The following is a 20,860-nucleotide window of genomic DNA, read 5'->3' on the forward strand; positions in this document are numbered from 1 at the left end:
TTGGGTGTCGACATTCATTTTGTCGACAAAACTTAGTAGTGTAGACAAAGCCTAAACTATACTCCATCTTCTTATAGATGGTCCCTCCAGTCAGAGTGGAGGATCACTGGTGGGGCAGTTTGTGGAGAAGTTTGTATCGCCATTCCAGTGCTATTAAACAGGTACTTTCTGTAAGTACAGGAAACTCCCAAAAGGGATAGGGAATTGGAGGAGGAGGAGGAGGAGGATCAATTTCAGTTCCACTGAGAAACTTTACTTCAGTTGCTTTTATTGCTACAATTCCTACTCTTTCTTTGGGTCTAAAACCAATTATTTTTACCTCTGCCAGACATACATTTAGGTTGAGATTTTCAAAAGAGAGCCTCAAGTAAAGCTCCTAAATCCACATTTATGCCCCACATTTAGTGGCTCGATTTTCAAAGATATTGCGGCTATGTCTACACTACCGTGATAAGTCGACCTATGCTATGCAATTCCAGCTACGTTATTCACGTAATGTCATAAGTCTGTTTACATTATTCACGTAGCTGGAGTCAATGTACCTTAGGTTGAGTTACCGCGGGGTCTACACCATGGGGGGGGTCAATGGGAAAATATCTCCCATCGACTTACCTTACTCTTCTCGTTGGGGGTAGAGTACAGAGGTCGACTGGAGAGCAATCTGCTGTCAATTTGGCAGGTCTTCACTAGACCCGCTAAATCACCCACCAGTGGATCGATCTCAGAGTGTCGATCCTGGCTGTAGCGTGGACCTGCCTTATGACCCAGCAGCTTCCACTGGAGTCAATAGCAAATGCCCATCAACTTCAGTGGCAGCAATACTAGGACTTCCTATTGCAAAACAGGAGGAAATTGCATACTAGGCCAAGTTCCTCCTATTCTCCAATCATCTCTTGCCATTTTTGATTTCCAACCATACCTTTGTACAGCATCTGTGGAAGTTCCATCTTATATGGTATTTCACATGGTGGCAGAATGTAAAAAAGAGAAATAACTGAAGTAGCTCACTTATTTATACAATTTGGAAACCCTCAGATATGTGCCCATATGATGGATAGAGTTTTCCAAAGACACAAAGGGCAGTTAGGCACCCAATTCCCAGTGAAAGAAAACAGGAGTACCAACACCATTCCTCTTTCTCAAGGATGTATCACATATTGCAAACTTTCAAGGGTTAAGAATTTGTCACAATGTAAAAAGTACCCTAACCATGTAACACTGACTAAGAAAAGCTTCAGCCTATCGCCCTATTTTTTTTTCTGAGCATAGAATGTATGGGGGACGGACAGCTCAGTTGTTTAGGGGTGAGGGATAGCTCAGTGGTTTAAGCATTGGCCTGCTAAACCCAGGGTTGTGAATTCAATCCTTGAGGGGGCCATTTAGAGATCTGGGGCAAAAATTGGGGATTGGTCCTGCTTTGAGCAGGGGGTTGGACTAGATGATCTCCTGAGGTCCCTTCCAACCCTGATATTCTATGAATGTAGGAGTTCACTACAAGTATTTAAGACTTTATTAAAAATACAGGATATTACATATCTGACAGCTGCTGAAGAAGAGAGAAAGAAGGTGGGTGAGGTAATATCTTTTATTGGACCAACTTCTATTGGTGAAAGAGACAAGCTTTTGAGCTCACATTGTTAAGATACAAAGAAAATCAGAGTGTACTATAAATCTCATGAAAAAATGCTCACATACTAAAATGGTGGCTGCACTATAATACTGTGATGCAGAAAATTTTGTCAGCTGAGTGAGTGGTTTGGATAAGCACCCACTAATCACATCGCTAAATGTTTGAAGTGGCCCATCATTTGTATGCAACTGCAGTAGTAATTACATAGAGCCATAAGTTAGATTTTAGAAGTCAATTTTGGTAAGTTTTAAATTATACAAACTGACCATTTTCCAAAGGTTTGGAGAGATTACTATGGGGCAGGATGGTGGGAGGATCCGTGCTAAGTAGGCTGAGAGGAAAAGTTTGGACTCCTGGGGAAAATGAGTCCCAGCCAGGCCTTCCCCATTCTCCATTGAGGGACCTCAGTTGGACAGACATTCCCCAGCTCAGGGCCCTGTTGTAAGGCTTGAACCAGCAGAATCCAGAATGGTGCTTCAATCTTTCTTTCCCAGGAGTTCTGCATTTTAAGAAATTTATACTCCAAGCACGACTACTAAGCAATTTAGTCATTAGAATGTTGGATTTCAGTCAAGAGGAATGATTTTGTTATATGGTTATTTACAATTTCTTTGCAACAGATTATCTCCTTACATGAGTGAACTACTATCCTCTCTTTTTCCCCTCTCTCCTTAGAAGCACAAGTCTCCTGCAGCTAAGTTAGAGAGCTGTTTCACATCTACAGTACTTAAAAACCCTCAGCATCCTGGGATAACCTCCCTGTGGCAATGCAGAAGAGCCTGTCTCTATATTGCTTTCTCTGACATTTTAAGTTGTAAGCTCGAGTTGTTTTATACAGAGGCAAGCACACTGTCAGTGTTCAATAAAAAATACTTACCCCTACTTTATAAGTCATCCAGAGATGATGAGCAAACTCATAAGTCTATAGAAATATTGTCATAAAGCAACTACACTTAACGGTAAGAATGTGGATTGATTTTATTTACACAAATATTCCTGTTGTGTGAAATATGTGAAATTTTTATTCAAATGTAAGCAAACTTGACAAACACTCCTTGATACCATATTATAAGCATAACTTTGAAACCCTATACACTGGTGGGAAAAGTACTGTTTTGCCTTAGAACTTGAAATCCAGATGTTTAGAAGTTCATCTACTCCCAACTTGCTACAACTGCAGCTCTTGGTTCACATTCCTGTAGAAACAAAGAACTTCTCAAGGCCAAATACAGCCAGTCAAAGCTTTAAATTCAGATATGCCTGAGGTAGAGCTCTGTTATTAATCAAACATGCAGTATTTGACGCTGGTGAGTTAGACAATCATATCACTCGGTTTGATTTATTTCTTTCAAATAATGGACATTTTTATTTATGTCTCTTACTGAAGATGTTTTTGTTGTTTATCTCTGACACTGAATCTGTCGAAGTTAACATCTGAATGCTTAGATCATTATAATATACTATTGTGCATTGATTAGAATTCTTATAAGATAACTAAGGATAATACCAATAAAGCTATTAAGAATAAAACCCATAAGGAACTGAATTTGACCCAACAGAAGGATAGAATTTCAGCATTACCAAAGAATTCCAGAGATATAAAAGATGAGCTCTTCCAGCTGTAGTTTCTTAACTTGGTATTTTTCCAGAGAAATAAAAATATTAATATACTTTTATTTTTCCTTTACATCATTTTTATGTAGTGATAGAAGATTGTTCATACTCTCATCAAACCACAGACAATGATTCTGGACCAATAAAAAGTACAAAAACATTTTATCTGCTTTTGCATTTTCAAGAGCAGTGGGGATCAGACAAAGAGCTTAGACTCGTGTTGTGTAGCATACAACTCATTTAAACTTCTTTCACACTGTCTCCCCCATTTAGGCAAGGCATAAGAAGCTTGGCAAATTCCTCTTCCACAGCAAAATTGCAGCAAGATTTCTATCCCCTTCAACTTGAATGAACACTGCCAAATCATTCTGGTCGTTATTTTTATATTGAGCAGATGGTGGTATGAGATTTTGATAAACAACAATAATCTCCCAGAGATTGCAGGGTTGCAGCGGGGTCACCGAAACCAAGATTAACAATTGATTAGCTTTAATGGACCATGGCAGTAATAAACAACAGAGCGCTACACAGAGATTTGATTGTCCTGTTAATGCTGCTGACACAAATGGCTTTTAACTGGCTTCCTAAAAGTGTTTATATCTTCAAAGCCTCAACAAATGAAGGACTTTGTCAAAGTGAGAACCATCCTCAGTGAAGAGGCATTTACTGTATACATTTAAAACAGTCTTCTATAAATGTGCTCCTGATTTATTTAGACAATAGATTCAATTTCTTCCAGGTGTGAAGTTCATAAAATGAAATGCAGTAGGCCTTCGAAAGGCTGGAGCGCAGTAGAGTTCTCAGCCATTTGAATCCAGATAGATATAACACAAAAAAATTATGAAGAATCACTACTTCTAATGTCAACATTTTATCTTAATTTCAAAGCTTCCTTATCCTTAACTCTGAAGAGGTCACTCTTGGTATTCTCTTCCTATAACATTTATTTTCACAGGGAATCATTTATTCCACTCCAGCTTTTTATTATGAAAAGGTACTTTGTTTTGACTATAAAGTAACCATGGCAAGTTCTGAAAACAGAACCTACTGAGACAGATTTTAAGCATGGAGAAATATGTAATCTTCCTCCCTTTTCCTTAAACCTATTTTCCTTAATGTTTACTGCTCAGCATTAAGACAGACAGATTCTTGATGGACACCCATAGAAAATATTAGAAGACAATCTATGTAGCGAGAACCAAACTGAATAATACCTTTGCCTAACACAGCATGCAGTGGACCAAGGAACAGAAATTCATTACAGCCAGGAAGATATTTATTAATTTAAATATTGAAGTACAATACATATTTTATTATTAAGTTAGCTTCTATTATTTTATTGTCTGATGAATTTGTATTCTTATATGCTTTGCCTTATTTTCTTAAAGCTTTTTCAATCTTTTTTTATCTTGTTTCCCAATTTTTCTCATTTTTTCACTTCCCTTGCATTCTGCACCAGTACGCACAAAAAGGCACCATTTTGATACAATGATGGTACAGCACTAAAACCTCTGTGTAAAAAAGCCTTGTCTGCACTAACCATGGGTCCAAACACAAACCATTTGCACAGTCCAATGTCACTCTAATCCCATCACTGTGGGTTACCACCCCATTTGCAAATTCAACTCTCCAAAGAGCAATTCCTTCCCAGTACAGTGCAATTATGCAATATGCTGCTAATTACTGTGTTTAAAAAATCTTGACATAAGTAGTCATAGAGGGAATTTAAATGAAATCTCTAAAAGAGTAAAATCCACCTGCTAGGTCTCCCAAAATGCAAACACGAAGTGCATAACTTGCCAAAATACTGAGCCAATCTCCCTTAATTCCATTTTCTGTAGTAAGCATCCCTTTATTACTCACATGCCTGGCTTTCCACAGCAGTCCTTGGAGTAAAAATACAAAGCTATTCTATAAGCCTTTATATGTTCTGATAAATGTTTTTTTTTAAATCAATTTCTAATTACCTGTAAATCAGCATCAAATTCATGTTTCAAGTGAGCATCCTCTGCAGCTTCAACAAGACGCTGGAAAAAGGAGAAAACAGTAAGTACACTGTTGGCATGAACTGATATCTTTAAATCCCAGTGGTTCTTCCAGAATGATTAGAAAACAATTATTAGCAAGTTGGATAACTCATTGTCACCATATGCTATGGTGCTTCATTGACATAAAAAGACACTGAGTCAGATTCTTAAAAGAGTTTAAGACCAGATATTTCAAGTGCTCAGCACTAGCAATTCAAGCCTGATTTTCAAATGAGCTCATCTGTCATTAAAGTGCAAGCAAAAGCCAGATTTTCACAAGTATTTAGCATCCAGTAGCTCCCATTATGACACTTACAGCAAGATTTTTAAGAGGACTCAACATCCAGTGTGCTAAACTGTTTTGAAAATATGGCTGCATATTTTGATGCAGAAGAGCTGAGCTCTTTTCAAATCTGGTCCTACACATAAAATTTAAAGGTTTCCACCCCCACCAGGGATGCAGTAGTAATCCTTGATTATAAACAACTGAAATTAAAATGGGATTCTGGAGAACAGTTAAAATATAAGGGATTAAAAAATTAAAGATGAATTTTATTTACCTAGAATGTATTCGGTGTTGTACTGTAATAGGGGCATAATCAAAAGATTTCCTATTAAAACAATTAATTTCAATCCATACTCCCAGTACATAGTATCTTCTCAAATGCCACCATAATTAAAAGGAGAAAAAATGTAAAATGTTTCTCTCTTAATGACAAAATTAAAAATTCCCTGTTTTGGGCTTCCTTGTGAGTAATGCCTCAATAATGGAGAAACTTTTACCAAATGTAACCACTGTTTCTTTATTCTTACTCAAAAAATGCAAGACATAATATGGGTTCAATCCAGACATTTTGCTCCACAAAAAGACATAATATTCCTTCCAAAACTATATTTTAGTTTTTTGTACTATTGTAAATTTGACTATTCTTGTTATCCAGACAAGTGCCTGCTTTTTTTATTATTTTAAATCCTTCCAGATAAAGAGCTGGATAAGTTCACGATCAACAATAACATTTGTCATATAAGCAACAAGAAAGGTAATTGAACATCATGCTACAGGGAATAAATTTATCACAATCAAGGCCTAGGAGGGATTCCATCACCCCCTTGATGAAGGGTATACAGGTGTGTATATTTTTGTTTGTTTGTTTTTGCTTTCTTTTAACACATCAAGTATCAGCACTTTAATGTTTTCATGGTAGATGCTATAGAAAAACTCAAAATAGATTAGTTAGCTGCATAGCTCCTACTAACTTTAATAGGAGTCATGAAGCTAAATTTCCATGCATGATTTTGAAAATAATGTACCCCCTAAGGTAGCTGTGTCATATGAAATAACAAGTATTCCTGAACCCTAATGGATCTTTGAATGCAAAGCCATCTACCATCACAGACAGAAACACATTATAAATACTTAGACTGAAATAACCAATTATATAGAATTACTCCAAGTGTAACAAACTTGGCTACAGTAGAACCTCAGAGTTACAAATACCCCGGAATGGGGGTTGTTCATAACTCTGAAATGTTTGTAACTCTGAATAAAACATTTTGGTTGTTCTTTCAAAAGTTTACAGCTGAAAATTGACTTAATACAACTTTGAAACTTTACTATGCAGAAGAAAAATGCTGCTTTTAACCACCTTAATTTAAATGAAACAAGCACAAAAATGGTTTCCTTACCTTATCAAATCTTTTTTTTAAAACGCTCTCATTTTTTAGTAGTTTATATTTAACAGTACTACACTATATTTGCTTTTTTAAAGTTTTATTTATTTATTTATTTATTTTCTCTGCTGCGACCTGACTGCATAATTCCAGTTCCAAATGAGGTGTGTGGTTGACTGGTCAGTTCATAACTCTGGTGTTTGTAACTCTGAGGTTCTACTATACATTTAGTTAGCTGAGATACTTTTATACTATATGGAGAATGATACCTATTATAATGCTATTAAAAGCTGATCTTGAAATTCATGGGGGCTATTTCAGTCTACAAATAAATTTGACTACAAATCTTTTATAGGTTTCAGAGTAGCAGCCGTCTTAGTCTGTATTCGCAAAAAGTAAAGGAGTACTTGTGGCACCTTGGAGACTAAAATTTATTTGAGCTTAAGCTTTTGTGAGCTACAGCTCACTTCATCGGATGCATTTATATTTATACTAAAAATACCAAAGAATAAATATGCATTTCGAAGGGCAAACCTCATACCAACTGTAGCATGTTTTAAAAATTAATTATTGCTCCCAATCTGCTCTGTCGCATTAGCAATGTGCTAAAAATCAGTTTAAATTTTTTGGACTTCTTTTACCAATTAAGAAAGAAAAATATTGTGAGCAAAATAAAAGGCTTAACTCAGTAAATTCAAGTAAGTGTGCACCTCCACCCTCTCTTTTAAAAACCAGAATTGGACTACAAAAATGTTTGTTTAGAAGCTTCTTTTTGAGTGTACAGTATAGAAGACCATGACTATGATGGGTATTTTTAATTAAAAACGCAGGCAGTGGAGCAGAAAAGGGGTCAAACAGATACCTTCATACAAGTGAATTTTGGGGCAAAGGGCAGACATCAAGCTTTTTTTTTCCCTTCCACACTGACGCATTTACTAATTCAGAAATTATTCTAGTATATCATGAGGAATCCAATCCTTAAAAAACATTACCTAGTGGCTATAAAACTGTAATTCATAGTTTTTTATATATATAGTTTGTATTGACCCCCAATGTTCCTAAATTACATTTTTCTCTTCAGTGAAATAAACTGTAGATGAGAAATTACCTAGCTCATGCTTCTGTGGTAATGGTAGAGACAATCTTCTAAAGAGGGAGGCACCAAAATAAAGGGCACTAATTGGTTGGTACCTCCTACTTTTAAAGATTTTTTTTTTAATTACTCCATATAAAAATATTGGCACTTCCCCTCCCGAAGTTCCCACAAACAAAGGGTCTCCTCTCACATGGTTAGGGAGGCACTGCACACACCACCCCCACCACTCACTGAGGTAACAAGATGACAAAAGCTTTGTAAAAAGAATGTAATAAATACAAACATACACCGCATGTTCAGTACAATACTCCCCAATACATTTATTGTAATATTTCTCAGTACTAGCATAGAGGAGACCAGGAAATCTGGGGAGAGATGTGGAAAAGGTAAACTAGTAATGAGGTAAGACCATACTATAACATGTTACTAGATCTACGCAGATTAAATCATAATGAACAAATTCTATACAAATGAATCATTTTTCATAAAAGTCTCCAAAGGAATGAAGCATTAAGGAAATGAGGACCTGAGACAAAAATATAAAAACCATATGTAACACTACAACATTTTTATGATAATGCCCCATTTTAAAATATTTTCATGACAAAATACTTTATCTCAGAATGATTTCTGAGCACTCAGTGATTAGTAATGTTCACCTAATGGTTAATAATGACATGCTTATATATCTATATATATAGACACCAATATATTTTCATTAAAGTAAATATGCTCTAAATGTATTGCTGTAGCCAATAAATGCTTACTAACGCTTCGCTATTCTGAAGGAAATCTTTAGTTATCTATATCGATTTGCACTGAGTGAATTACACACTTGGAAGTAAAATATTTAAGGACATATACTTTAACTGCATGTTTAATCCTATATGTGTGCACACATATAAATGAAAACGTGCACACAGACTGAAGGCCGTACATAATCCATGGATAATAACAATTTGCACCTCTTATAGTACCCTTCAATTTAAGAAGTCAGTTAATTAATCAATCCTCAACACTCCAAAAGTTACAAAGTTATTTGTCTACTATCCCACGGTACAGCACTTATAGAGCTGAGATAAGAATCCAGGAGTCCTGGCACTATCAGCCTCAAAGACTAACATGGTCACTAAAATGCAATTCTAGTGTTGGTTTTCTGAACAGTATTAGGATTATAGACTATTTACCACCAGGGGACATTGTGGGTAAGGTCTCTCTAGTATTCTGGTACTGACATGGCTACAACTACACTACGTATTTATCACAGGCACATAAAGAGAAGAGAGTGAGAGAGAGAGAGAACGCCTCAATTTCCTCCCCACCCCACAATTCCTAGGAAGGTGCCATCACAGCCATGATGTATTAAACCCATACCTTTTATTCCATAATCTGATAGAATCTACTGATATAAACCTGTTGATATGTGTGGTCCTTGCACAAAGCAATTATATTAAATAGCTACTTCTGAATTTAAGCGATTTACTGAGGCAGATTTATTTTTAATTAGTTAAAGCTCAATTGCTTCAGATGTGACACGATCAGATTGACCGTCCTGCACCTTTACGCAGTGGGGGCGTGTTTGGCTGGCTGGCTGAGTGAAAGGAACAGTGCTCTGTGGCTGGTGGGGCGGGGGGGAAATGAAAACTGCTGCAAAAAGAGGTTAGCATGGTTGCTGACATCCCTTAGGACTGCGGGGTTCAAAAGGGGTAGGTCGGCCTCTAAAGCCTTTCTTTTTACATGGACCAAGGCTGAAGCAGGACCCACCCTCCCTCCTTTTTAGGTGGTAAAATACCAGGTTTGGTCAACACCTGCTGTGGGCATTACGCTAGCTGTCCCTTTTTTAGTGGGGCTGGGAAGGAATTTTTCTCTTACCACCATATTGGCTTGGATGCAATTTGGGGTTTTTTTGCCTTCTCTACAGCGGGTTTCAGGAAGGGTTTCTGTTCATGCATGGCATGACAGGCGGTAGGCCATATGTCGCAACTCATTATTTAAGTGTAGGGCAGATGTCCACTGCGGGTAGTCCATAGGAAAGGTATACAGTGACCGGATAAATGGCCTGGGAAAGGACTTAAAAAGAGATGTTCATTAAAGGAACGAATGGGGTGCGGTTGGGGACTCCTATAAGTGGTATGTCAGGGAGCCAACACCCTATTCTTATAGCCCACTTTAACCCTCCTAAGAGTGGGGTGGATGGTAAGGTCCCGGCAATTGATTTGTTGGATGGACCTGGATGGAAAAAGAAGGGAAGCTGGTAAAAGCCCCCTGGGTAATTATGGAATAAACATGAGGTTACCAGCACCGTACCCCATCCGCTGGGTAGTCCCACACATCTAATAATAAACTGGCAGCCGATTAAATCCATGTCAAATGTCTCCAGTTCTTATTTCCACGTAGCCAGACAAGTGCTAATAATGATTATCAGAGTGGCCTTTGTGAATCCCCCCTTCTGCTGCTATGGCAAGTTAGAAGATGTAGGCCACAAACTTGTAGACTGCAGTTATCAGCAAGAGTTGCTGGTTCCTCATGGATTTGCATAATGCCCTTCCCTCAGCTATTGAATGGTTAAGACACTTAGACTGACATGCTTGACTTGATCATCTATGTAGATGCAATTACAATATATATTTTTACTTGAACTAGGGATGAGGCAAAGTCATTTCCCCTAGTTTTAAACACACAAATGTCAAGGGTTTAAAAATTAAATCAGAATTTGAATAACTTCGTGGGTGTCTTCTAAGTAGGAGAATGAAAAAACAGGAGCAGAAATGGGATAAAGAATAAAAATCCAATGTGAAAACTGGGTGACAAATGGAGCAGAGACTGGACCGCATGGAAAAATAAATGGAGACACAGAGAAAGGGGAAGAGAACAGTTCTAATGAAAACATTAATACATATAATACAGAACACCCACTTGTGCCAACATAGCTTTTGCAGGGGGGAGGGAGGGACTTCTTCACTCTCTCTCCTCAATCAGGCTTCCCATAGGTTAGAAAAAGGATTCTGTTTATTTTAAACTGACGTGCCTTTGTGGGGAGGCAGGAAACAGATTTAACTAAAATGAAGTGAGTTCACAAAATAGATTTTAAAAAGCCTTTAAACATAGAGACTACTTCGAGAGGATTTCTGAGCTCCTTAACTATACTGGGATCAGCCACCTCTACCTCTAAATGCTAAGTGAAATTATAAGTCTTTCTTATCAAATCCTAAAGGAAGAATAGAAAAGAAACAAATCAGCTGTGGAACACAAAGACAGACACGTTGCTATGAAATACCTTTTTCTACAAACTATATTGCTATACATTTTAAAGGAAACACACAAAAAAAAGGCTCCAATGGGATCATCATAACAATCTAAGTAATACCAAGTGTATTCCATAACTGCTGATCTAATTAAACACAAAATTTTGTCATGAAACAGCTAAGATGTGTTATATAGGTTATATGTGTAGCAAAGACCACAGAAGCAAGGAAATGAAAAGTTAAGCCATCTAATAGCAATACCTTCTATTTCTCCACTCAAAGGCACACACCTTACTACTACCACAATTCTCATCCACCACAACCTTAAAATTCTGCCCTATCCCACCAAAGGATGCCAGCCTTCCACCACCCCCTTTTACCAAATTATCCTTTCCAAACAGAAAAACCAGACCACATGTTGTGATAGGCATGTGTAGGATCCTGGCAAGCCCTGGCACAAATTAAGCACTGAAGATTTCTAACCACAGAATGAAGTTCTGGAACAGCCTTCCAAGGGGGAAGTGGGGGAAAAAAAACCTAACTGGTTTCAAGACTGAGCTTGGTAAGTTTATGGAGGGGATGGTATGAGGAGACTGCCTACAATGGCATGTAGCTGATCTGTGACTGCTGCAGGAAATATCTCCAATGGCTGGTGAGGAGACACTAGAAGCAGTTCAGATTTCAGGTAATCTGACCTCCTGCACATTGCAGACCACAGAACCTCACCCACCCACTCTTGTAATACACCCATAATCTCTGGCTGATTTAGAGGAGGGTCCAGAGTTACTACAGAGAATTCTTTCCCAGGTGTCTGGCTGGTGGGTCTTGCTCACATGCTCAGGCTCTAACGGATCACTGTATTTAGGGTTGGGAAGGAATTTCCCCCCAGATCAGATTGGTAGAGATCTGGGGGCGGGAGTGAAGGGGAGGGGAGTGTTCGCCATCCTCTGCAGCATGGGGCACTGGTCACTTGCAGGTTTAAACTAGTGTAAATGGCGGATTCTCTGTAACTTGAAGTCTAAATCATTATTTGAGGACATCAGTAACTCAGAGGTTCTGTAGCCTGCAATGTGCAGGAGGTCAGAGTAGAGGATCATGATGGCCCCTTCTGACCTTAAAGTATGAGAGTCTAAGAGAGCCATCAGTAGTACTATTTATGACATACAATAGCACAACTGATTTCCTTATGACTGGTACCAAACATTAGTACTATCCTGCTTCCAAAATGTGTTAGTTAGGCAGATGGTACCCAGTAATACTCACTGATGCAAAGGCAAGAGCATGATCCTCTAATGCTAAAATGCCTAGAAAATGGAATTATTATTTTGAACTTTTATCATCTTGTATTGATTCATGATTGACAGCTTTTCAGATTTAGCTTGGTTGCAGGGCAGACACTTATAAAAAAGGATAAAGAACTTGGACTTTTAAAGGCTGAACAAACAAGTGGGAAATATAAAAAGATTATATTGTAATGAGTTACATATTGCATAACAGTAGTTGAGATAATCATGGTGTAATTAGATGTGTTCTTGACCTAACTCGGTCAATATCCACTGAGTGTATTGTGTCTGAGGACCAATTTGGGGTGAAAGGGAGAAGAGGAAGAAGGAAAGACAACAGATTTGTCTCTTATTGAGTACTTGTGTGTTCAGTGCTGCGCAAAACATCCGTAACACAGTGGGCCAAATCAGGTCCAGCCAAGCTACACTGAGCATAGGGCAAGAGGGGGTACTGTATTGCATGTGATTTTATGCTACCTTTTGGCTCCCTGTTCCTGGGGCTAGCCAGGGACCAATTTAACTGCAGGCATAACTTACAGCACAGCTGCTTCATCAGAGTGCAGCAGTGCTCCAGCCATGATCCCTTCCATAGTAAAACCTCCTCTTTGGGGAGCTGGGAGGTAGGTGGCAGATAATTACTATACCAGTTCTGAACTACCCAGGGATTAGATTACCCCAAGGGTGGAGAAGGCTCAGGAGACCAGTGCAGATACTTTTACTTCCTTTTTGAGCCATCAATCAGCCTAAAGGGACATAACAGAGCTGAGGATCAAACCCTCATATTCCATTTGCAATTCACCACTTGAGTGTTGCTTCTGTACTCCACATGACCAGAACAATTTAATTCCATATTCACAATGACGTACAGTGCACCCTCTAATCATATTTAGATGTCCCCATGTAAACGAACCTCTAAGAAAATAGACCTAGCATGCCGTATATTATTAACCTACAGTTGCCATTGTGATCCCTCTGCATGCCGCCCAATAAAACCTAGCAATCAATAAATACACCTGCTTTATATACCCAATTTAAAAACATATTCTATTTAACTTCACTAAGTAACACTGGAATCAAAAATTGCTCTGTGAAAATTAACCTAATTAAACATGTGTCCCAGTAATTAAGCACCATTTAGCTGTAAAGACTGAGAAATCCACTTAATTAAATAGATTTACACAATGTTGTCTGGTTTAGGTTTGGATTCTTTGAAAGGGCATTTCAGTGTCTTGACAGTATAATGCAAATGCCTTTATGTGTGCTCCCTTTTATTACTAAGACCTTGAATTCAACCTGTAGAAAGGCTTAAATAATAGAATCCAAAGTGATTATGATGCATGAATAAGAAGTTTATTCACTCACTATCTGGCATATTTTCTTTCTTTGAAGTTGATTTTATACAAGGCTATCAGCAATGCGCCAGAAAGAAATGTAATAAATGGTATTGCAAATTTAGCATTAACACCACCAGGGGGCAATAATGCCTGTGCAAAACTATTCAAGTAACTTTTTATGAGACCCTTCCTAAGTCCAGTCTTGTTTTTATACTAGACAAAACCTTGTGACTTTGTGTTTTTGTGTCATGCCACTAGATTGTGAAATTCTCATCCATTGGCTACTAGAATGTGTAAATCTGCTGGGCAATTTAAATCTCTCTTAAAGACTTATTATTTGACTTGGCTTTTAATTAGAATCTTTTATGCTGCTAAAGGAGCAACTACCCATTTCAGATTAACTAGCTGAATTACAAAGTGATTTACAACGAATGTCATGAAAAAACCTAAATAAATAATATTGAAATAAAAATAAGTTAAACAAACAATATTATTTTCCCACTGACTCTTATTTCTGCCGCAGGAATGTAGTGATTATTTTTATTGCATTTGGATTCTAAGACAACTAAAAACTTAAATACATTCAACACTAATTAAGCAGTCGTCATGCCTTCTGGGAAAATAATCACCAAATTAAGGGGAAAAGAATGGTTTTAGATAGCATTTTTTAAGAGTTCACAATAAGTTCTCACCAATTAGCTGTTATCTATAGATGGTACAACATATAATACACAGAAAACAACCTGCATTAATTATATCTTTCATGACAATAAAAGGCACAATAAAGCAATGGAAAGACTGATGACCACTAGTTTCAGAGATTTTTGAGGAGAACAATGTAGCATTTTTCTAGTAAAAAACAACAAAAGACCTAAAATATTTGTACTGCAGAATCCACAGGGAACAATATTGTACCAAAAAGCATTATGAATAGTGTTCAGCATAGTAAAAACCTTTATCACCTATCACTTACCATTATAAAATAATACACCTTTAAACATTACCTAACTAATCCTCACTGCAGCCCTGTGAGGTAGGTAAACATAATTATCCCCATTTTACAAATGGAGAGAGTATTCCATAGTGGTAAAATGACTTGCCCAAGTCCACACGGCGAGTTAGTATCAAAATCTGTATTAGAACCTAGGAGTTCCCATTTCCCTTTGATTGGCAATAGATAAATATGATACAGTGTTTGTCAGTAAATGAGGGGCTTGATCCAAAGCCCACTGAAATCAATGGACAGATTCCATTGGATTAGGCCCTAGATGAGAATTTCTACGAAAAGTGATGTCTCCCTGTTCTAGTTGGAAAATTGTGAGGATGCAACCAGTATCTATGTAGGTTATAAAAAGACAAAGACCTATTCCAAAATTAGAGGATCCTAACTTAGGGAAAGTCTTTGTCAGAAATCTGATGGAGTTTTATTATGATAGCATCTTCAAATTCACATTAATTAAAAGGGGGTACTAGCATCTATTTCAGTTAAACCTTTGTGATAATCAGGATCCAGACACTCCACTATGAAGTAGCTTTCAAAGCTGCCAAGAAGAGAGCATACACTTGCCTTCCAGTGTAAACAGTGGATATGTTCTTCCTGCATTTTGAAAGAGAATGAGAGGACAAATAGAAATGAGATGGAGCTGCAAAATTCAGAGCTGGATTTTGAGCACCTCAAGCCCCACCCACATTTTAGGGATGTTCGAACTAAAGATGCTGGCTCATGCCCATCTCTAAAATAAAAGCCCTTATTATTTCTGCCAAGGTTCCTTCCCCACTCTGAACTCTAGGGTACAGATGTGGGGACCTGCATGAAAGACCCTTACCTGAAAGACCTTACCTGATCACTCTGGTTACAGTGTGTATGGTAACACCCATTGTTTCATATTCTCTATGTATATAAATCTCCCCACTGTATTTTTCACTGAATGCATCCGATGAAGTGAGCTGTAGCTCACAAGAGCTTATGCTCAAATAAATTTGTTAGTCTCTAAGGTGCCACAAGTCCTCCTTTTCTTTTTGCGAATACAGACTAACACGGCTGCTACTCTGAAATATGACAGAACAAAGGTCCATCAAGTTCAGCATCCTTCCCATACCTGGATGCTGTAAAGTAGTATGCATACCAACTCATAATGAATCTGGTCAACTGTGCTGCATTACCTTGTGTATTTGGGGCGGTAGATTCTTCTTGAACCTAACCAATTTATGCTCTAAACTTTGAGAAATTATAGCTCCCATAATTTTCATGCTAACTAGTGTGACTGGTACACTACACATTTCTTATTCCCAGAAGCATCTAACACTCTTTCTTTTTAGCCTTTATTAGATCTTGAAGTACTAAGGAGAAGTGGTGACCAAAATTGAACACTACAGTTTTCAGGATATTGACTTATGGTACCGTTTGTCTGCATAGTATCATTATAATATTTTCCATGTTATTTTCTGTCCCTACCTTAATACAGTTTAATGTCTTATTTTTTTTTTATCCCTGCCATCACCCATCAAACAGATTTCTTTACTCAAGTGTTTACAAAAATGTCTAGATCATTTTTGTGAGCTGTTACTCTAAGTCAGTTTACACATAGTTTAAACTGTTCCTTCCAAGGTGCCCTATCTTGCATTTATTTCTGTTACATGGTTCTCCATCTGCTTTATCATGTTTGCTCAATTATCTAGCTTTCCTATTTTCAACTGAACGAATGCTGTCTCAGTAGCAAATTTTGTCACATCACTATTTACCACAGTCTTCTAGACCATTCATATAGCAAACATACACCCTGATAGGAATCCTTGAGACATGCTGAGGTATTGGCACCTTCTTCCTGCTCTTAATTTCTTACCTCTTAAGACATTCGAGAATACAACCTAATCAAAACTGATTATATGTGTGTGTCAAAACAAACATCTAAATAGTGACCTGGATATGAGGTTCCTTCACATTGGTGATCATGAAGAGACATATTGCATCGCATTAAACCCTTGGGAAACACATGTAGTTTACAAGCTTGTATTACATAACAGCCTGAAAGAATTCTGTATGTATACAAGTCCATGGCAGACAACTGCACCAAGATGCAAGTTCAGTTTTTTGCTGTGTGTACACAGCACCTAGCACAATGCGGACCTAGTTCCTCACTAAGGCTTCTAAGCATGACAGTAATATAAACAACAATCACAAAAGTCAAAATAACAGTCTTTAAATATAAATTGCACCCTCACATTAATAGGGTGTCATTTACCATTTCCCACACTGACTAGCATTTAATGCATGTACAACTAGAACAAAATTCATAGTCTATGATACATAGGTTTTGAGTGTGAACTTTACCTGTCTGTTTTCTTGTAACCAGATATCAAGCTATAGGATACTGCACAGAGTAAAGCTATTCTGCTGCTTCACAATGGCAGACAGATGAGGTAGGTCTCAGTTAATCCAGCTCAAGAGTATATAAAAATGAAAGCTTCTCTAAGGCAAAAGAGAGAAGTAAGAGGAGAAATCCTATGAACAGCCAAGCACAGAGTGCTCAAAAATAGTTTAAATACATTGTTACTTGTTAAAAATATTGGATAGGAAAATGAGTTTTGGACAATAACCAAATGTGGAAGTGCTGTGTTTAAAGAAGGGGATAGTGAACAGCTACTGTACCAGCTAACAGGCCAGACTAGGTGGTCAGGTAGAAATACAGAGGGGAAAAACAAGGTAGTTCATCTTTCTTCTTATATTCTGGCCACCTTTAGGAGTAAACAGACCCAGCTAGGGAAACTGGAAATGTGTTAGAGTCCTGTTGGGCCTTACAAGTAAATATGTATTTTTTAGGGTTGCCTCCTGTTTAGATTTCCCTAGGATCAACCCTTTTTGAGGTAGCTGTCCCTGGAAATCTGTAAGTGTCCCTGGAAATCTGTAAGTTACAACTGTCCAGTTTCATGGGTTTAAGTTCATCTCTGATGCCCTAGAGGTGGCAACTTTACTATTTGTCTTTTAGAGTAGTGAATGGCAGTTGTATTATCAATCAGCTCGCGCAGCCCTCCTCCAGGTATCAAAGTCATCACTATTCTCATGCATACTCAGTTCACAAGTTGACCACCTGTGGACACAAGCAGTAGTTGTGCCTTTTCCTATTTCAGAGCACAAAGCATTAAAGGGCTTGGGATAAGAGATAAGAAGACTGTCACCTAAACAGGGGCAACACATTCAGAATAATACATCTAGATATATAATTCCCAAATAACTCCAAAGGACCTATGTCAGTGTACTAGACGAAACAGTGTGGGTACAGAACACAGCTAATGGTAACAGGCATAACAAAATGTTTATTCAGTCTATGTATTTGTAAATACAAACACACACACACCGCAAAATTGCAGGTGCCGATCACTTAAATGCATAGTTATATAATGTGTATGGAATTTAAGAGCAACGCAATAAAAAAATATTTAAAGGAAAGAACACAAAGATTCCAATTAACAATCCTGGAAATTTAAATATTAAGTCTGTTTAAATTAATTTTAGATTAATACCTTCTGTAACTTCAGTGACTGTTTTAAAATGACGTCAGTGGAGTTAGAGGAGGCATTAGTTTGGTCACGTGTTCAGAACTTGCAGTACTGTACTACTCTTACCCCCATCCCACATTTTTCCCCCCTAGGGAAAAATATTTTGTTTTGCCCATGTCTGGTGAACTTTTATTTGAAGAGGTTTGGTGCCCCTCATGCTTTGGAGAGGGAACTTGAAATTGGGTAGGGGTGGTTTTGTGTCGGGGATGGCTAAAAGCAAATCTCTATGAACATCTGCCAAATATGGGCAAGTTACAAGCCTTTGAAAAATGAGTTCACATGTGTTCACTAGAGACTTTTTAAATTTCAGCAACTAAACTTCCTTAAGATTCTGTGTGCACTAACCATGCTACATGCTACAGCTTGAGGCTAAGTAGGATTTTCTTTGCAATTGCAACTCTAGGCTGTTACAGGCCATGCCAGGTCCAGGCACCAGAACTGAGAACAGAGAATCTGTCTCCCCCATGGAAAAAAGAATAGTGTGTGCTTACATACATAAAGACTGTGTCATAATGCCTATGCACAAGGGGGCCACGTTAAGGTGGCACAAGCAATTTAATTTCCTATCTGTTTCTATATACACACACACATATATATATATACACACACACACACACACACACAACCAACCATCCACACACTTCTTTTCATTTGTAGATCTCTATGCACTTTATATAGGTTGCCAAGTCTCAGCCTCTTCATTTCACCGATGGGAGAACTGAGGGTCAGGAAGGTTGAGAGGTTTGCCCAACATTATACTCAAGTCGGTGTCAGTCCTGGGAATAGAACCCAAGTATCTGGATTCTCAGATCTATGCCTACCCTGTCCACTGGATGATGTTACCTAGAAACAAATCTAAGGTACTGTAGTCACTCCGACTGAAGTGGAACCATAAATTACTTTTGCACTGTAGTCATAGAACTTCTAAACATTCTAATCATAATTCTGATCTCAAAGTTCAAATAAAAATATCTATTTTAACATGCTAACCTATAAGAAACATGTTGGTTACTGTCCTGTTTTAAGAGAAAACAACCCACTTTGTTCACAAAAAAAGTGAAATTGAATATATTTGATAAGTTTTTATTAAAATTACTTCTTTGAAATTAAAATCAATTATGCTACAGCAACGTAAGTAAATATTTGTATATGTTGAAAATATTTTACATCCTTAAGTTTTGTAAAAATACACTCAAGGACCACAACTACCAAAGATATTAATGGAATTCCATCACTGATTATGAGCATCTAGATAATCTTCAGATAAATAATTATCCCATTTAATTATTACCATATTTCATGTTAAAATCAAAAGACCAATTTCATTCTATGTACAATTTTATTGGCTTTAATGAACTTCAGTGGCATTATCCTGCTTTTACCTGTGCAACTATGAAGGAAAATGAGGGGTGGTAGAGCATGGCACTGCCAGCTACCATCTGGCACAGAACGCATCCTGTGTGTGTAGGGCAGGATGGCTCAGGGCAGGCCGCCACACAGAGTGCATAAAAATCAATTATTTAATAAAAGTAAAACAATCAGATTTGTTTTAAATTAAATTAAATACAGGTTTATTTTTTAAAAATAAACCTATTTAAAATTAAATGTGAAATTATGACAACCTATGTTAAGGCACAATCTTACTGTAATCGATTAAAATCACAAAATAATTTTAAAAATAATATTAAGCAATACATGTTTGTTGCCAGATTTTAAAGAAAGTCAATCCACTGTCCTGGTGGAAGTCACTGACTAAGTATCTGGAACCACAGTAAAGTATTAAAGTAAAGTATTAAACCAGCTTTTGACTGACAGCAATAGCCTCGCCTGCAAGTGCAGAGAGAACCTTTTCTTCATTTCAAATGTATTCAATTAATTCAGTCCAATGATTAGTTGATTCAATTTTTTTAAAAATCTACAGGGATTTGAAATAGCAGGAAAGCTTGTTTTCTTCTTTCCATCTATGAATAAAATCTAGATCTGAGAACAATATCTACCAATTCTAAAATCTTGAAGGACATGGTAACCAGAAAATCAGTCTAATTCACTAACTGCAGTTAATACTTCCTTAGTGTACTATGTCAGTTATGTATCTAGCACTTTTAAGGTTGTTTTGTTCAATAAAAATGTCATTTTAAAATATTTTTCTGCATTTTTAATTTAACTTAAATTTTTAATCTCAACAGAGCTTGACGCAAATCACAAGAAATTAATTAGCATCTGGAAAATAAGAAATGCATCATTCACCATTTTCTATCATAATAAAAATGCACAAATTAAGAAGCAATTTAAGTTACATAATTGCTTAAATAAATGTGTATAAATATAATGTATCGTCCTAGTTAGTAAAAAACAAACAACAAATTTAGTGTAAAGGCTACGCCCTTTAGTTGCAAATCAACA

At 37.2% G+C, this 20,860-nt stretch overlaps 1 protein-coding gene across 1 annotated transcript in view; it reads right to left on the reverse strand.

Moving 5' to 3' along the window:
- CACNA2D3 (calcium voltage-gated channel auxiliary subunit alpha2delta 3) overlaps positions 1 to 20,860 on the reverse strand; it is a 722,234-nt gene that overhangs the window by 490,311 nt on the left and 211,063 nt on the right. Inside the window, exon 4 of the mRNA XM_077821951.1 lies at positions 5,212 to 5,271. Within this exon, the coding sequence (XP_077678077.1) occupies positions 5,212 to 5,271 (60 nt within the window). The remainder of the gene's footprint in view (positions 1 to 5,211; positions 5,272 to 20,860) is intronic.

Source organism: Eretmochelys imbricata, chromosome 7 (assembly GCF_965152235.1).
Source record: "Eretmochelys imbricata isolate rEreImb1 chromosome 7, rEreImb1.hap1, whole genome shotgun sequence".
Lineage (NCBI taxonomy): Eukaryota > Metazoa > Chordata > Testudines > Cheloniidae > Eretmochelys > Eretmochelys imbricata.